At 35.4% G+C, this 14,782-nt stretch overlaps 1 protein-coding gene and 1 non-coding gene across 2 annotated transcripts; one reads left to right on the top strand and one right to left on the bottom strand.

The window, feature by feature from the left end:
• The first annotated feature begins 343 nt into the window (after window positions 1-343).
• On the top strand, window positions 344-450 carry LOC147384035 (small nucleolar RNA R71). Its single transcript, XR_015173161.1, has one exon. It is a non-coding gene; the product is annotated as a small nucleolar RNA R71 (small nucleolar RNA).
• Window positions 451-7,899: 7,449 nt separating this feature from the next.
• LOC147384034 (BTB/POZ domain and ankyrin repeat-containing protein NBCL-like) lies at window positions 7,900-14,508 on the bottom strand. The gene is made up of 2 exons (XM_086426481.1): window positions 13,784-14,508; window positions 7,900-13,013 (listed from the first exon to the last, which is right to left on the bottom strand). Exons 1-2 carry the CDS (start codon window positions 14,246-14,248, stop codon window positions 12,024-12,026), a joined length of 1,455 nt encoding a protein of 484 aa, XP_086282607.1. The 5' UTR covers window positions 14,249-14,508; the 3' UTR covers window positions 7,900-12,023.
• Between the last annotated feature and the right edge of the window lie 274 nt (window positions 14,509-14,782).

Here is a 14,782-nt window from a genome sequence, read left to right as displayed (position 1 = left end):
ATTATTAAGGCACATATCTCCTGAATGATTGTCTCCACAAATCTCGTATGTAACAGTAGGGGTTTGAATGGCATGAACTCCAAATGAATCAAACTTCTTAGATAAGGAGGCCGCTTGAGCTGTTAAAGCAGTAAGAACATCTAATTCATGCATTTCTACTATTCTTCTTGGATTCATCTTCTCTGTATGGTACTGGAAGTAGTTAGAGGCCATCTCCTCTAATAAATTATACCCATCCTCAAATGTTTTCGTCATAAGAGACCCACTTGCTGCAACATCAATAATCGTTCTAATAAATCCAACCAACCCATTGTAGAAAGTTTGGATGATCAACCAGTCTGGTAGAACATGATGAGAACATATTTGAAGCAGATTTTTATACCTCTTCCAGGCTTCATAGAGAGACTCATTATCCAACTGCATGAAAGTAGTGATATCATTCTTCAACTTTGTAATTTTTTACAGCGGAAAGTATTTAGCAAGGAACATTTTGGCCAAGTCATCCCAAGTGATGATAAATTCCCTTGGCAATGAGTTCAACAAATTCTTGACCATATCCCGCAATGAGAATGGTATCATCATCAATACCATTATACTTGAAAGTGATGCGCATATCTCCAAGAAATTAGCTAAATGTGCATTGGGTCTTCGACATGTGAACCCCCAAACAGAGATGCTTGTACCATTTGAATAGTAGCTGGCTTGAGCTCAAAGTTGTTAGCTTACACCGTTGGACAACGAATACTAATGTGAATCCCATCCACCAATGGAACAACATAGTCCCGTATAGATTTAGGACCCTCATTACCATTATTTTGGTTGGCCACTGTATGGTGTTGAGAAATTTTTCGCTTATTCTTTCTATTTCTTCAACAAGTTTTCTTGATCTTAAGATCAAAAGGAATAAGTTCCGAATTTCCTGTACTATGCATACATTAGCCAAACACATGCAAAACAAAGAGAAAGTTTAGTTTAAAACCAAATATGATTGAATTAATATTAACAGAAAGATTAATATATTAGTCCCCGACAGCGACGTCAAAAACTTGTTGTCTAATTTACGCACGCAAGTATACATATCGAAACAAGTAATAAAATGATGAGAAAGTATTGTTCCCACGGAAACTAAATATCAATCTGTTGCTAATTACCAATCTATCTCACTCTAATTTTATCTAAACAAAAGTAAAAAATATGATTTAAAAATAAATAAGAAAATTAATACAAATAATAAATTTAAAGATTAAATAATGAGTGATGAAACCTAGGCTTATAATTTTTCCCAAACATTCCACTTGATTAAATTCTCCTTCCTTCTATGATAAATTAATCCACTATAATCGTCACCTAAGAGCACTAAATTTTCTACAAGCCTCTGTCAATGATCATGTAAAAATACCCTTTTAGACTAACTCTCTATATGTCTATGAGAATTAAATCAAGAAGAATTTGTTAAAAATAAACTCTCATAAAGGATGCACACATAACGTGAGTATATGTTTATCTCAAATTAGCATATGTTATTATATCTAGATCATAAACACAAAACAACTCTATCGATATTATTAAGGTTAACCAATTCAATTCAATCAATGGCTAGTTAATTAAATCGCATTAAACATAAGATAGAATAAACAATCATATGTAGAAATAATCAAAGAAGAAAGACATAAACAAATCAAGCATCATGAATGAGTTCCATTATAATCCTAGAATGGAAATTAGTTCATAATTGAAAATAAAACGTAATCACAAAAGTATTCAGTCATTTTTAGAGATTACAAACATCAAGAGAAGAGATAAAGTTCAGGAAAAGAAAATTATAGACTCGATCCCCAATTGTCGTCCTCCTTTTCAACCGTGTGCCTCTAAGAAAATTCAAAAACTGTGAACCTTCTAAAAATCTTAATATTTCATATTTATAGGTATGAAGTTATTAGCATTTAAGAGTCTTAAAATTCACCTATAATTCGACCCAAAAAATCAATGAATCATGTTGGAAACGTAAGCGGGCCATGGCTTCAAAACATGCCATGCCGTGGCCCGTATTTCATCTTCGTGTTGTACAATTCTTGAACTCGTGCTGCAGCCTCACTTGCAATCAAGCTGTGGCTTGAAGACTTTTTAGCTTGTATGTATATCTTCTTTCTTTCGAGAGTGAACCAATTTGGAGTTAGAATTTCTTCTAAATGTTATTATCCCAATGTTTCATACTACTCCTAAACTGTAAAATTGAGCATAAAAACCAAATAAAAATATAAAATCACACAAAAATATTAAACAAATTAAACTTAAATAAAAACAACTAAAAGACTCTAAAATTAATAAAATATTATACCTAAAAGTGGTTAATTCGCAGGTATAAAACCCACTCATCAGGTGACTAAGAGTGTTATTTCACCAATCAAAATAGTTGAGGCCCCATTAAATCAGAATACGGTTACATGCATTGGCTTGAGGATCTCTGATACCCGTATATTTTTTGCAACTTTTAGGAAAATGATATCATCTCTACTCCCGACATTCACCAGGATCTTCCTCAGATGTACATTCTTGACCATTAGCATTCTACTAGGGCATCATAATGTGGTGTAGCAACTCTTCGAAGGTCATCTTGGGTAAACACAATTGCTTTATCCTCCCAGATTGACTCTGGTACCCTTACAACACTCACCCCCATTGAAACCTAATATATTCTGACCTCATGTCGTATCTTCTTGCCAAGTTCCCTGTCTACCTCCCAAAGCTATACTTCCTAGTGATTGTGTGCACTACTCTTCGTTCATCTTGCTCTTGACATTTCTTTTCTCATGATGGTGGGAGATGAAGCATTCGTTCCTTATCTCACTATTCCTTTCGACCTCTCTCTCTGGTAATTGTAGTGACAAAACTTCAAAACTTTTCTTATTCTATCATGTCTTGGATGATGGGCCTCAATCTGTAATAGTTGTCAGTCGGGTGATCCCCTGCCATGTAGTATTCATAATTGGGCTTCCTTCGATAGTCTCATGGTGATTGTACAAAACTTGGATCATTATGTACGTGCCTCAGAATTTCAAACATCTTTTTATTCAACGGTGTGTAAACTTGCCTAGTCCTCTAACCTAACCGACCCTTCAATTTTGGACATTGCTTTCTGTTGGTCTTCTCATCTCTTGATCGCTCGGACTCCTTTGGAGTTTTGAGATCCACAATATTAACAATAGTAGTTTGCACCACTTGTTTCATATTTTTATCGATTCGTCCACCAGAATATACTTTTACACTTTAGCATAGAGGTCTTGTAGACATGAGAAGGGTGATCCCCTGAGTTCCTGAATCACGTTATTACCCTTATGCAAGACAAGATAGTGGGGGTAGTCAGCCACTCTAGCTGTATGCCCCCTAGACACATCAATAGAAAAGTTGGTTGAAAAGCGTAGCAATTGGAATCCCTTCCCCGAGCGTTCTCATCATCTCTTCTTTGCAATAGTTGTTCCACTTATTCTCTTGTCGTGGGATTCCGAGCTTCAGAGCTCCCTTCCTATGTTCCTACACCAGTTAAGTTAACAATCTTCTCAACATCGGTTCGTTACTCTTTAGGCTATGGATATCTTTGCCGCCTTCCCCAACCTCTGGATCTCTTCCAGTTTCAGTCCCTTCACCCAACCTCTAACTAAGTTCCTCATTCTTCATTTTCATGGCAAAATATTCATCGTTTTGCCACAGAAGTCCTTGCCGCATCATTGACCTCATCTCTATCAACAAGAGATGCATTGCTTGCAACGGGTCTTGTTGGATCGGTTGCTAGTCTTGTAGAAGTTTTTCTACCTCCCTAGCTCCATTCTATCTTGTCCTCACCATTATACTCGCTTCACCTTGTAATGATTCCCACAGACGACGTCAAATTATATATGCAAAAACTTGTACTACCTTGAGATTCCCATTGAATAGTTGAGTTCCTCCTCCTATGCTCCTGCGTGTGCCTACAACAACACCTCTCCAACACCCAAGTCAGGAGCATAGTACAAAAATAGATATAAAGTTTTTAGAGAGTAGGAATACATACCTCGTTTATGCCCAGTGTCCTTGTATTTATAGAGTTCCAACCCTAGGATCTTCCACAATCTCCTTTTTAAACTCAACCTTATCCATTTTAGTAGTTTTCTTTTGCTAGGAATGTATCTACCCCTTATTCCATGTTAGTTTGTCCCTTCCAATTAGGGGTTTTCCTTTATCTTCATAAGTTCCTGCTACTATTGTGATCAAATCCTTGATTTTCGAGATTCAATACTGAATCTCCTCCTTATGTTTCGACTTAACTCACTCCGAAGTCTAGTGTCAATTTCTTCCCGCATCCGAGTTTCTCAATTAGTCGATTTCCTATCATCTGGCCTTATCAAGAAGTGAGATTTGATAGGTTGGATTCTTCTTATGTTCATCATCTTTGATGCCTTTTATATTGGTCGGAACTCGGATGTCATAGTTCGAAATTCCCCTTTTGTAATCCCCAATGTGCCATATTTCCCTTTCTGATGTCATACAAAAAATATCCTCCACAATACCCTTTTACGAAAGTCGTGATATTAGGCTTAACCTCCTAAAAATGAAATATTAGTTTTTTATTGCTTGATCGCTGGTCAATATCCCTTGCTTTTGAAGAATTAATGATGGAAGTTCTATTTTATTCAAATTTTGATTGAGTAATTAAAGTTTTTAAAGGGTGTTTTGAAAAAAAAGAAAAAAGAAAAAAGAATTGGGCTTTAGTTTCATCAAAGTCTGACTGACTTCCAAGTCCTTAAAGATACCTAAAACTAATAATTATATGTACGGACTTCTAGAGTGTAGTTTCATGGACCAAGAAGAATGTATAAGTTGCAGGGGAAGGAAATTTGGGGGAGTTGAATAGAAGTCAACTCCTTAGGGCTCATGTGCTGCACCTACGCGTATCCAACAGATGGTCAAGGTGAAAACCGAGATATAGGTTTTCTTTATAGAAAAATATTTTCATCACACGTTATCTTCAACTTTCCATTAAACGAACTTTTGGGTTGGGAGGATATTCTCTAGGGATTTTCAAAAGAAATAGATTCCTATAAGAGATTAACGATCAAAAAATTGAAGAAAGACATATGGGTTTCATGGGATCGATTAATTCTGTTTGAGTTTAATTGCAATTCGTTCTTTGTCAATTTAGAACAAACCTGATTTGTAGAGATAGTTTTATAGATAGTATTTATGTCATTTATATTAGTCACAAAGATGAAGACTTAGGTCAAGGAGGCATGTCCTTAGTGTGAAAAACACAAAGGATATCTCTAATGTCGACCATAAAAATTGTAGGTATCCTTCCTTCGAATCAGGATTTCCTCTTTTAATAGGATGTGATCTCGGAAGAATCTTCTGATTATTAGAATCCTAAATGGAATTGAGATCTATGGGATTGAATCCACAATTTTAGGGAGATCTCCGGACTTGACACACGTAAATCAGGATTGTGCAATCTTCCATATCAAGGCTGCCCTACCAAGCAGATTAGGTCTACACTAATGCTATCCTACCCTACTTGTCAGGTTGGACGCCTTCTATCTTGGTCTGTCTTGCTATTGGACAGTGTTGGGAAAGTTGACTTATACATGATACCACTTAACTGGCATGGACACGTATACGATCTGGATAATCATGCAATTATTGCCCTCTACAGATGGTATTTATGTCATTTATATTAGGCTTAAAGATGAGGACTTAGGTCAAGAAGATATGTCATCAGTGTGAAAAACACAAAGGGTATCTATAATGTTGACCATAAAAATTAGAGGTACCTCTAACATGTTGACCAGAAACATAGATTAACCAATTTCCCCAAAGAATCTATGGGGAATAAGAATAGTCTCAAGATATTTTGTAATAAATGGGCTGATGGGTTTATGTACAAATCTGCCATTATTATACTAAGAAATGAAGCTTCTTCTCAAGGAAAAAAACTTTGAAGAAACCCTCTCCATTGAATTACATGTGACATTTCCAAGGAAGTGTTTCAAATTTTGGGTGAAATGTAGGAGTGTAAAATAAATTCAAAGTGCGACATGTCTTGTAATGAGGAGGGTTCCTTCAAAATTTGAAGCGGACTGGCCAGTTCAGTTGCCAATGGCCTAGAAAATCATAGGTGTTGTGTCTGGGCCTAAAGGCCCATACCCAACCATTACTTGTTTCTGTTTTACATCTCACCATGTAAATCTTTCAAGCTTTACAAATACAATAGGGTGATAGAGATTTGACTCTATTTTGATTAAAAAAAAAAAAGCCGATATCAAACAACTCCACATGATTTCAAAATATTGCATAAATCTAACGTTCATAGAACGTGAAAAATAATATGGGCCTGAATTGGGCCTTTAAGGGAGGACTTCTCATATAGCCAATTAAAGCCCAATAGACTATAGGGTTGGCTCAACCAAGCCCAGTGACAATAACCCAAGTTTCATTTGAAGAAAGGAATCGATCTTTCTTTTAGTTATTGAATCTCTCGTCTTCCATGCTCGAACGAACAAAACATGTTGAAGTTGATTGTCATTTTATATGTGAAAAAAGTTATTTGGCGTGATCTTGATATTGTGAGATATGTTTCTTCATAAGTACAAAACGACTCTCATCCATTCAAATTGATCGACTAAAATCCAAACTCAATGTAATATTAAGGCCCCACCAATGAACATGAGTGTGCATATTAGTGACCACATTTCACTTGCAAGATCGGATCCCACTAGGTTTCCTAGGGATTCATTTTTGTAAGTAATCTCTAGAACCATCTTCTAATCTCAGCTGTGTACGTTAAATTCTAAGGCTGAAGATACATGCAACTTGTGGGATCCATGCAAGATGGAAGTTAAAAAATCATATTTACCTTTCAAACTATATTGTTCTACTTAATAGAAAATTGAAGGACTAAATGCATTTGTGAACACTTCATGAACTCATTGAGGACACTTTGAAAAAAGAAAAACACAGAAAATATGTACCACTTGATTTGTGCTTAAAGTTCTGTGGTAGTTCAAAATTTGCTACCATTAGATAAATATATGACTAATGATACATAAATCAACACAACGTGGCAAAACATACACGGTCTGTACGCAGCAAAGGCACAAAACCATTGATCTTTTTTCCTTGTACATCCCGAAGAAAAAGATCTGTGGTTCTGTGCCTTTACCACGTATGTTTTATCGCTGACCTAAATATATATTTAAGTGATTCTGATATTCATGCTCCTGCAAATCTACCGTTACCATATCTATGTGGTAGTGAGACAGCTTCTTAGGCAAATAAACATGACTTTTTTTAGAGTTGCTATTGCCACACCAACATTTGTTAATGCCACACAATGCAAATTTTTTGGCGATTTACAAAGGAATTGGTGTGGCAATAGTTCTCGCTCTTTTTTTTTTTTTTCGAAAACCTAGAGTTTTAGAAGTTTGAGCTATAATCATTCTCAACAATAGTAAAACTCTCATATATCTTTCATCCTTAAAACATAGTATTAGTCAAACCACATAAATCTTGTGTTTCTTGATTGATGACAGCTAGATCTTACCCACCCTACATTGTGATTTTCTAACGCCCCCTTTGACATAGGCTCCCTGACATGGCATATGCTAGAATCATAGATTTTTCCTTGGGATACACAACCATACATCCCCGTAAATATGTGCACATGATGTCAGGGAGCATATGTCAGGGGGAGAGTGTCAGAAAATCATTATTCATACTTTAAATCATAACCCCAATCCTAAACTTTTTCCATGTGTAAGACATCAACATACAGTACTTGGTAGTATTAATTAGAAACATTTAATAAAATCAAATACACCTGTAAGCTCACTCAATAGGGGAGTCGACCTCCTTATAATGTACTTTATTTCATGAAATTCCATGGCTTCCTAATTAATCCAATTATATCCCTAATTAATATATCTCAAAGAAACAGTCCTCATGGAAAACAAATCCCTAAAAATATCTTAATCGTAATGAAAACAAATAACAATTATGCTCCTAATCTCTTAAAGCAAGTAAACTCCTAACAGGAAACAACCCCTTACTAATATTAATCAGAATAATTAGGAAAGTATCCCAATTATGACATTTATGAGGGAATAAGTCATTCTACTTACAAAATTACAAAAACTTTGCATACTTCAAAACTAAAATTCATTCAATCAAAATCCCTGCAAGGTTACTACAACTACTAACATATAATACCAATCCAAACATGAAATTGTCAAGAATGCTCCCAAACAGTCTTAATCAGACCCAAACATTTCTGGAACCATTTTCTTTTATTGTTGTTGAATCTAAATGTGTGAAACTGGCAGCAATTACAAGTTCGTGTTACGCTAGGAGACATTGCAAAGTCGGCCTAACATACGTCCCAATGCAAAATTACAAACCTTAACACATGAATACCACATAAAATGAGAAAAAAAAAATGCAATCAAACCACACTAAAGATACACATGAGTTAGTTTTCAAAAAAATAAATAAAAGATCCACATGAGTTATTGAGTGATTCTTTGATTAAATATGGAGAGTCCTGAATTTCCTGTTTTTATATATTTCAAGCATCAAAGAAAAGTTATGTCTACACCATCAGACACATTTGAAATTGTTCCATTCTGAATATAGTTTTAAAGGAAAGTCAAATATGATATAAGATCATTAGAAATCATTTTACTCTAATGAGTTGCACATTTTACAAGCCGCAAGCCAAAACTTGCTTAATTATTGCATTTATAACATGAACATGAGAGATCATACAAGTATTTCCATCTGGGAAATTATTTTGTAACATCTTTAGGTTTAGGCATTGTCAATGGTCTGAACCAGGAAACAGGCTATGCCACCCATTACTTATGAGAGAAAACCCATCTGTTCCATTGCAAGCACCTACAATTTCATAATCAAATTGGTGTACCCTAATTCAAAGAATCTCTACAAATAATTTTTGTTAACTTGGTATCATAGCTTCATCTTACCCATGAATATGAAATATAGTTTTAAATGCTTTAACAATACTTGAGCTAGAATAACCTTGTATAGACAAACTCTAATACAAACGTACTAATATTGATACACAAGCCGAGTTTAATATCTACTACTGAGAATTAGATTCTCTAAAGAAAGTAACTATTATGATAAAACATTGAATAATGTTTCATTGCAATAAGGTATATATAAGATAAATTGAAACATTATCGGTATATCTTGTCCAAATTCATATTATTTAAGATATTAGCATCAAATATCATATTCTTTTTTCTAATACATTACTTAATTAATTAGCAAAAAATATTAGATTAGATGGATTAGGAACACTTTCTACCCATAGAATTGTGTATTGCAATACAGTATACATGAGACCTAATAAAACCTTATTTGTATATCTCTGCTAGATTTATATTACTTAGAATACTAGTATATATTGATTAGATAAGATACATTAAGATTAGTTTGTGTCCATGGAGTTATGCCTTTGGGAGATTAAGAAGCATTATGTTTATAAATTGAGCATAGTAGAGATGGATGAGTGGAAAGAACAAAAAGATAAATTAGAAACAAACAAATTCAATAAAATGTAGGAGTAGCTCCAATAGGTGTCAAACTAAGAGAAAGTTAATTGAGATGGTTTAGGCATGTTCAGTGAGAGATGATTAGGACACCAGATAGAAGAGATGTTCAACTTGAAAGTCCTAAAAGAATGAGAAAAAGCATAAATAGAGATAGTGAAAGCATACATGAACTCACTCTCAATAACGACAGACTTGCCCTTTTGGCCAGAGAGGAATGGAGGAGCATGGGTCATTTAGCCGACCCCAAATCTTTGGTATAAGGCTTTGATATTGTTGTTATCGGACTAGTGTCATTCTAATAAGGTATATATGAGATACATTATACTTAAAATTATCAATATATCTCATCAAAATTCAAACTATTTAGGATGGTAGTATCAAGTAGATTAGATAAATTATAGTATTAATTTCGATCGGTGGACTTGTATAATTGTAATAAAGTATTCATGAGATAAATTGTAACACTATGATCAGTATATCCCATCATATCATAATCTCATCTCTATAAGTATCAACTAGCACTGATTAATTTGAATTAGAAAGGATAATGTGAAAAATTTCTATACAAACCCTCAATTGAAGTCAATGTAATCAATCAATTATAAAAAAATAAATAAACTGTGATTCCTTATCAATAACAACATGAAGAAGGATGCACATTGCTCAAAATGAAAATAATTTATAGATTTTCTATCCTTTGTTAGAGTTCATGACCTCGGTTTTGCTCTACAAGCTAGCTGGCTTTGACATTTTTCATTAATTAACATAGTTCAGGTTTGATTTTTTTCACTTGAAATTCTCTTAATACATTACTTACTCTTGGAGGAAGAAAGGTTCCAAAGCTGCATAAATAATTGGCTTTTGATATTAGTCTTAATTCATTTCATGTTATCCAACCGAAGGGACATGAGTTTAACTTACATGAAAGAAAAGTTGCTATAAGATAAGTGTCATCATGATAATGCTCAATGTCTCCAATGAAGAAAAAAGGGTGCTCAATGCTACTTTGCAAGAAAATTTATGGTCCTCATAAATACAAAAGAAGCTATCATTAAAGAGTGAACTAGTGACTCACTTTTTTTCCCCATAGAAATTACCATGGAGAGGTAATAAACTTCATAGCAATAAATGCTCTAAACTCACACGTAACTATCTAAACATCCTTAACTATGTTACAACATGAGGAAGCTAAATCAAGAATTAACCTATGAAACAATTAAAAAAAAAAGATTAACATACATTTGAAGTCAGAGAGCTCATTAGTCCAACTTTCCAAGTTATATATATGAACATCGATAGAGTTCCATTTTCTTCAAGATCTCTTTGACATGAGAATGGTCTTTCTAAAAAAAAGTCGGCAAACGACAAAGATATGGAAATGAATACCCAAGAAAAGAATACTAAGATGACAACATATATAATTTTGGCCAATTTCCTTTCATCTCATACTCTCCCCCTCTTCCTAATAAAGCAATTAACCCATTTAAAGAGATGAAAAAAGAATGAAAGAAAAACCATATGTACACAAATGGTAATAAAGCTCAAAAGATAAGAATTATCAACACACCACTATGGTAGACAAGAAAATTAATATTCAAAATGTAGGGTGCAATTTGTAACCTTTGAATCTATAAGATGCCAAAAAAGGCAAGGATGGACAAAAAGGAGTATTACAAGGAAGGAATCCAAACTTTTAGATAAGTGTGTCGTGTAGCCACACCACATTGTTGCATTCATGCAAGACAACCCATGATTTGTCCATAACCGAATGATTTCCTTTAATAAAAATCACACCAACCAATATCCACCAATCTATTAGCCATGTATTTAACATAAAAAAGAAAGAAGAAAAAGTAAGGAGACAGCTAATTTCTCTCATTATGATATCCAAAACACCACATCCAAACAAACCCTAGAAATGGGTTCCCTATAACAACCTCTCAAATAGGGTTCCACTAATAAATGAAGTATATATATATATTTATTTATTATTTATAATTAAATACCCCACGATATTATATTATGAAAGAGAGGTGGGTGGGAGAACAAGTATAATTAAAAATATCATAATAATTAAAGAGTCCATAATATTAGATAGAAAAACACTAAATACAAAAGGACCGGACAGGCCTGGTTGAAAAGATAGACCTGTATCTCCTCCATCAATCAGAGCAAACTTAGATTCTCCTTGTCTCCTCACCATGAGAAGAATCCATGTTCAAGTGGCACTGCAACTGGCATAAGATCATCAAAACCCTACAAACACCAAAAAAAAAAAAAAAAGACCACCAAAGAAGAACAGAGAAGAAAACTCAAGCAAGAGAAAGAAATTGTAGGCATAGAAGAGAAGGTCTAGTTCTAATTATACTCTATAGTCTCTCCATGAGCTTCAATGCACTTTGCTTGTGTTGCCCATTAGAGCTAGAAATCATGAGAGTGATACATAGATGATGGATCACAACCACCTTGTTGAGAGTGAGACCCATGTCTACTCATTGATTCTCTCTGACTATTATGACTACTTTCATCTTCTCCATCAATTTTACAACCCAATTGAGCTGCACTAAGATTGTGATAAACCATTCTTGAATCAAGACTAAGGCTAACCATATTGCTGCTATTAGGGTTGTTTGTCATTGGTGGATAGATTGCATTGCTTGAAGGAGCATTAGAATTGCCTTCTTCTCTAGAGAGAACCAGCGCAGCGGATTGAACAAGTTCAAGACAGAGCCTAAGTTTATTGGGCTCAATGTGGGAAAGTCCAGGGATAGCTCCCTTGAAGAGGAAATCTGAAGTGAGAGTTCGAAGAATGTCGAGCGGGCTTACTCCATCTACGGTTCTAATATTTGGGTCCGCGTGGTGATCGAGCAATACGGCTACCATGTCGGGGCACACCTTCTCCGCTGCGACATGTAATGCTGTCTTCCCGGCTGGTCCGGCTGGGTAATTGACATCGGCGGCACCGAGTTCAAGTAAGGCCTTAACAACTTCTCTACTACAATACTCGACGGCGTAATGTAGGGCAAGCGCTTCATCAAGATTGAGACCTTCCCCCATTACCATAAGTTTGACAAGCTCGACATCGGATGAGTCTAGGGCACGGCGCATGCTTCGAATCTTTTGATCTTCGAGATCCGCAGCAACACTGAGATCATGGTGATGGTGGTGGTGATGATGGTGGTGAGGCATGAGGGAACGGCGAGCAAGGGAGGTTTTGAGGCGAAGCTCTTCTATCTTTGCGACGACGTCGATTGGAAGATGCTTGGCGAGGACTTCTGGTGGGAGTCCGGATTTTGCAACAAGGTGAGAGCAGGTTGTCCATAGCTGGTGCATGTCTTGCTTTCTTGAAGCTATTAAAACCTTCATTACATCTTCAATTGAGGCCTTCTCTACCATGCTTGCCAATTGCTTCTGCAACACAAAACAACGATATTGGCACACCATAAGATAAATTCTACCTAATATTAAAGCTATTATTAGCCATGAAGAGTGAAGTTGTTGAGGTGATAATAAGTGTTGTAAGCTGTAAGTAGTTCTTTCATTAGTGCTTGAATAATTCAAATTGTCAATGATAGATGTAAAAAAACCCATGACCCAAATGAGGAAAGTTGAATTGTGTAAGAAAGATCTAGAGAGATTACTGTGGAAGACAAGACCAGATCAGAATCTAAACTTAGAAAGTCATTGTTGTTTAACAGAAAAAGATAAGAACCCAATTAAAGAAATCCAAAATGACGCATGAAATCAAGACCCAATTCATCATATATACAACACAAGAATAGAAACTCACAGTTTTAACAAAGAGAAGAAATCCAAACCAGATTTATGCAAGAAAACAGTAGAAGATGAAGATGAAGTGATGAAACCCATAGAACAAAAAGATATTTTATTCCATCAGAATCAGACCCAACTTCTAACAAAGGAATAAATATAAAGAAATAACACTAACAAGTAAACAAGAAAATTTCACAAAAAAAAAGAGGAACGAAACAAAACCCACATGAAAATTTGAGCCTTGATGCCTAAAATTAGACCACAAATTAAAGAACCCACTTGAAAATTTTAGCTCACTTGCCTAAAAAATCAAACCCAATCCCTATAAAATCACACTATCCAAAAGAGAGAGAGAGAGAGAGAGAGAGAGAGCATAAACTATGAAGCAATAAAAAGGGTGACCTCACCTGAGTAAGCAAGGCAAGCTGCTCCACACCAAAAGATCTAGCGGCAGCAAGGGTATCAAGAGCAAGATCAACGGCTGAGGTGCAATGTGTGTGCCAACAACCCCTCTCACCACAGTTAGGCCTTGGTTCATGTTTCTGAGGCACAATAGAGACTTGCCCACTATACAAAAACTGCAACATCAACAGAAAAACTTCATAACCAACAGAATTCACAGGGATCACTTGTGAATTCCCAGCCCTTGGAGAAGCCGGGTTCATTCTTGAACCGACCGGGTCAAGTCCGGTTTGTTGATCAGGCCCACAGAAAAATTTTCTGAAGAAAAGGCTTCTGGCTGCTAAAATGCACCGATGTGCATGAACAAGACGACCTTCAACACTGAAAGTTACATCACTGAAAGCTTGGCCGTTGATGAGAAGGTTAAGGTAGTCGAGTGAGAGAGACTTGAAGGAGTCTTCTAGGCTCATGGTTTAGGATTTGATGTGAGAAGATGAGTTTTGGGTGTGTGATTAGATGGTGTAAGTTAGATGAATTGGCGTAGGATAAGATGGAGAAACAGTTGAAAGGAGACAAAGAAAAGTGTCCTTCATCACACACACACACACACTTCTTCCTCTTCTTCTTCTCTTTCTCTAATGTTTACTGTTGTGTCTTTTGAGATTCTATCGATGGTGTGTAGTGTGTAGTGTGTAGTGTGTAGTGTGATGAGATATTTTTTGGGAGTGTAATTTCCACCAAAAGAAAGAGAGAGAGAGCAATTTGGGTGGCTGTGCTGGGCGGCTGAGGTATTTAAATAATGTGAAGGAAAGAATGTTAGTACGAAATTACCCTTATTTTGTGATTTAATTATATAACTAGTCCTTCTCGTCCATATATAAAGATATTGAAATAAATTTTAAGACGTATATTATTGAATATAGTGTTAGAAACTACAATCATTGACCATTCAAAACCTTGAATAATGCAGCCAACACTATACATTTCTAGGTTAAATAGCTCAT

The sequence above is a fragment of the Akebia trifoliata genome, chromosome 15 (assembly GCF_017979445.1).
Source record: "Akebia trifoliata isolate Shusen 1 chromosome 15, ASM1797944v1, whole genome shotgun sequence".
NCBI classification, from domain to species: domain Eukaryota; kingdom Viridiplantae; phylum Streptophyta; class Magnoliopsida; order Ranunculales; family Lardizabalaceae; genus Akebia; species Akebia trifoliata.
Note: the sequence above shows the minus strand (reverse complement) of the source record. Positions and strands in the feature narration are given on the sequence as shown.

Coding starts and splice junctions, on each gene's coding strand:
- LOC147384034 (XM_086426481.1), bottom strand. CDS start 14,248: ATGAGCCTAGAAGACTCCTTCAAGTCTCTCTCACTCGACTACCTTAAC. Junction 13,014..13,783: donor AGCTTGCCTTGCTTACTCAG/GTGAGGTCACCC, acceptor TTTGTGTTGCAG/AAGCAATTGGCAAGCATGGT.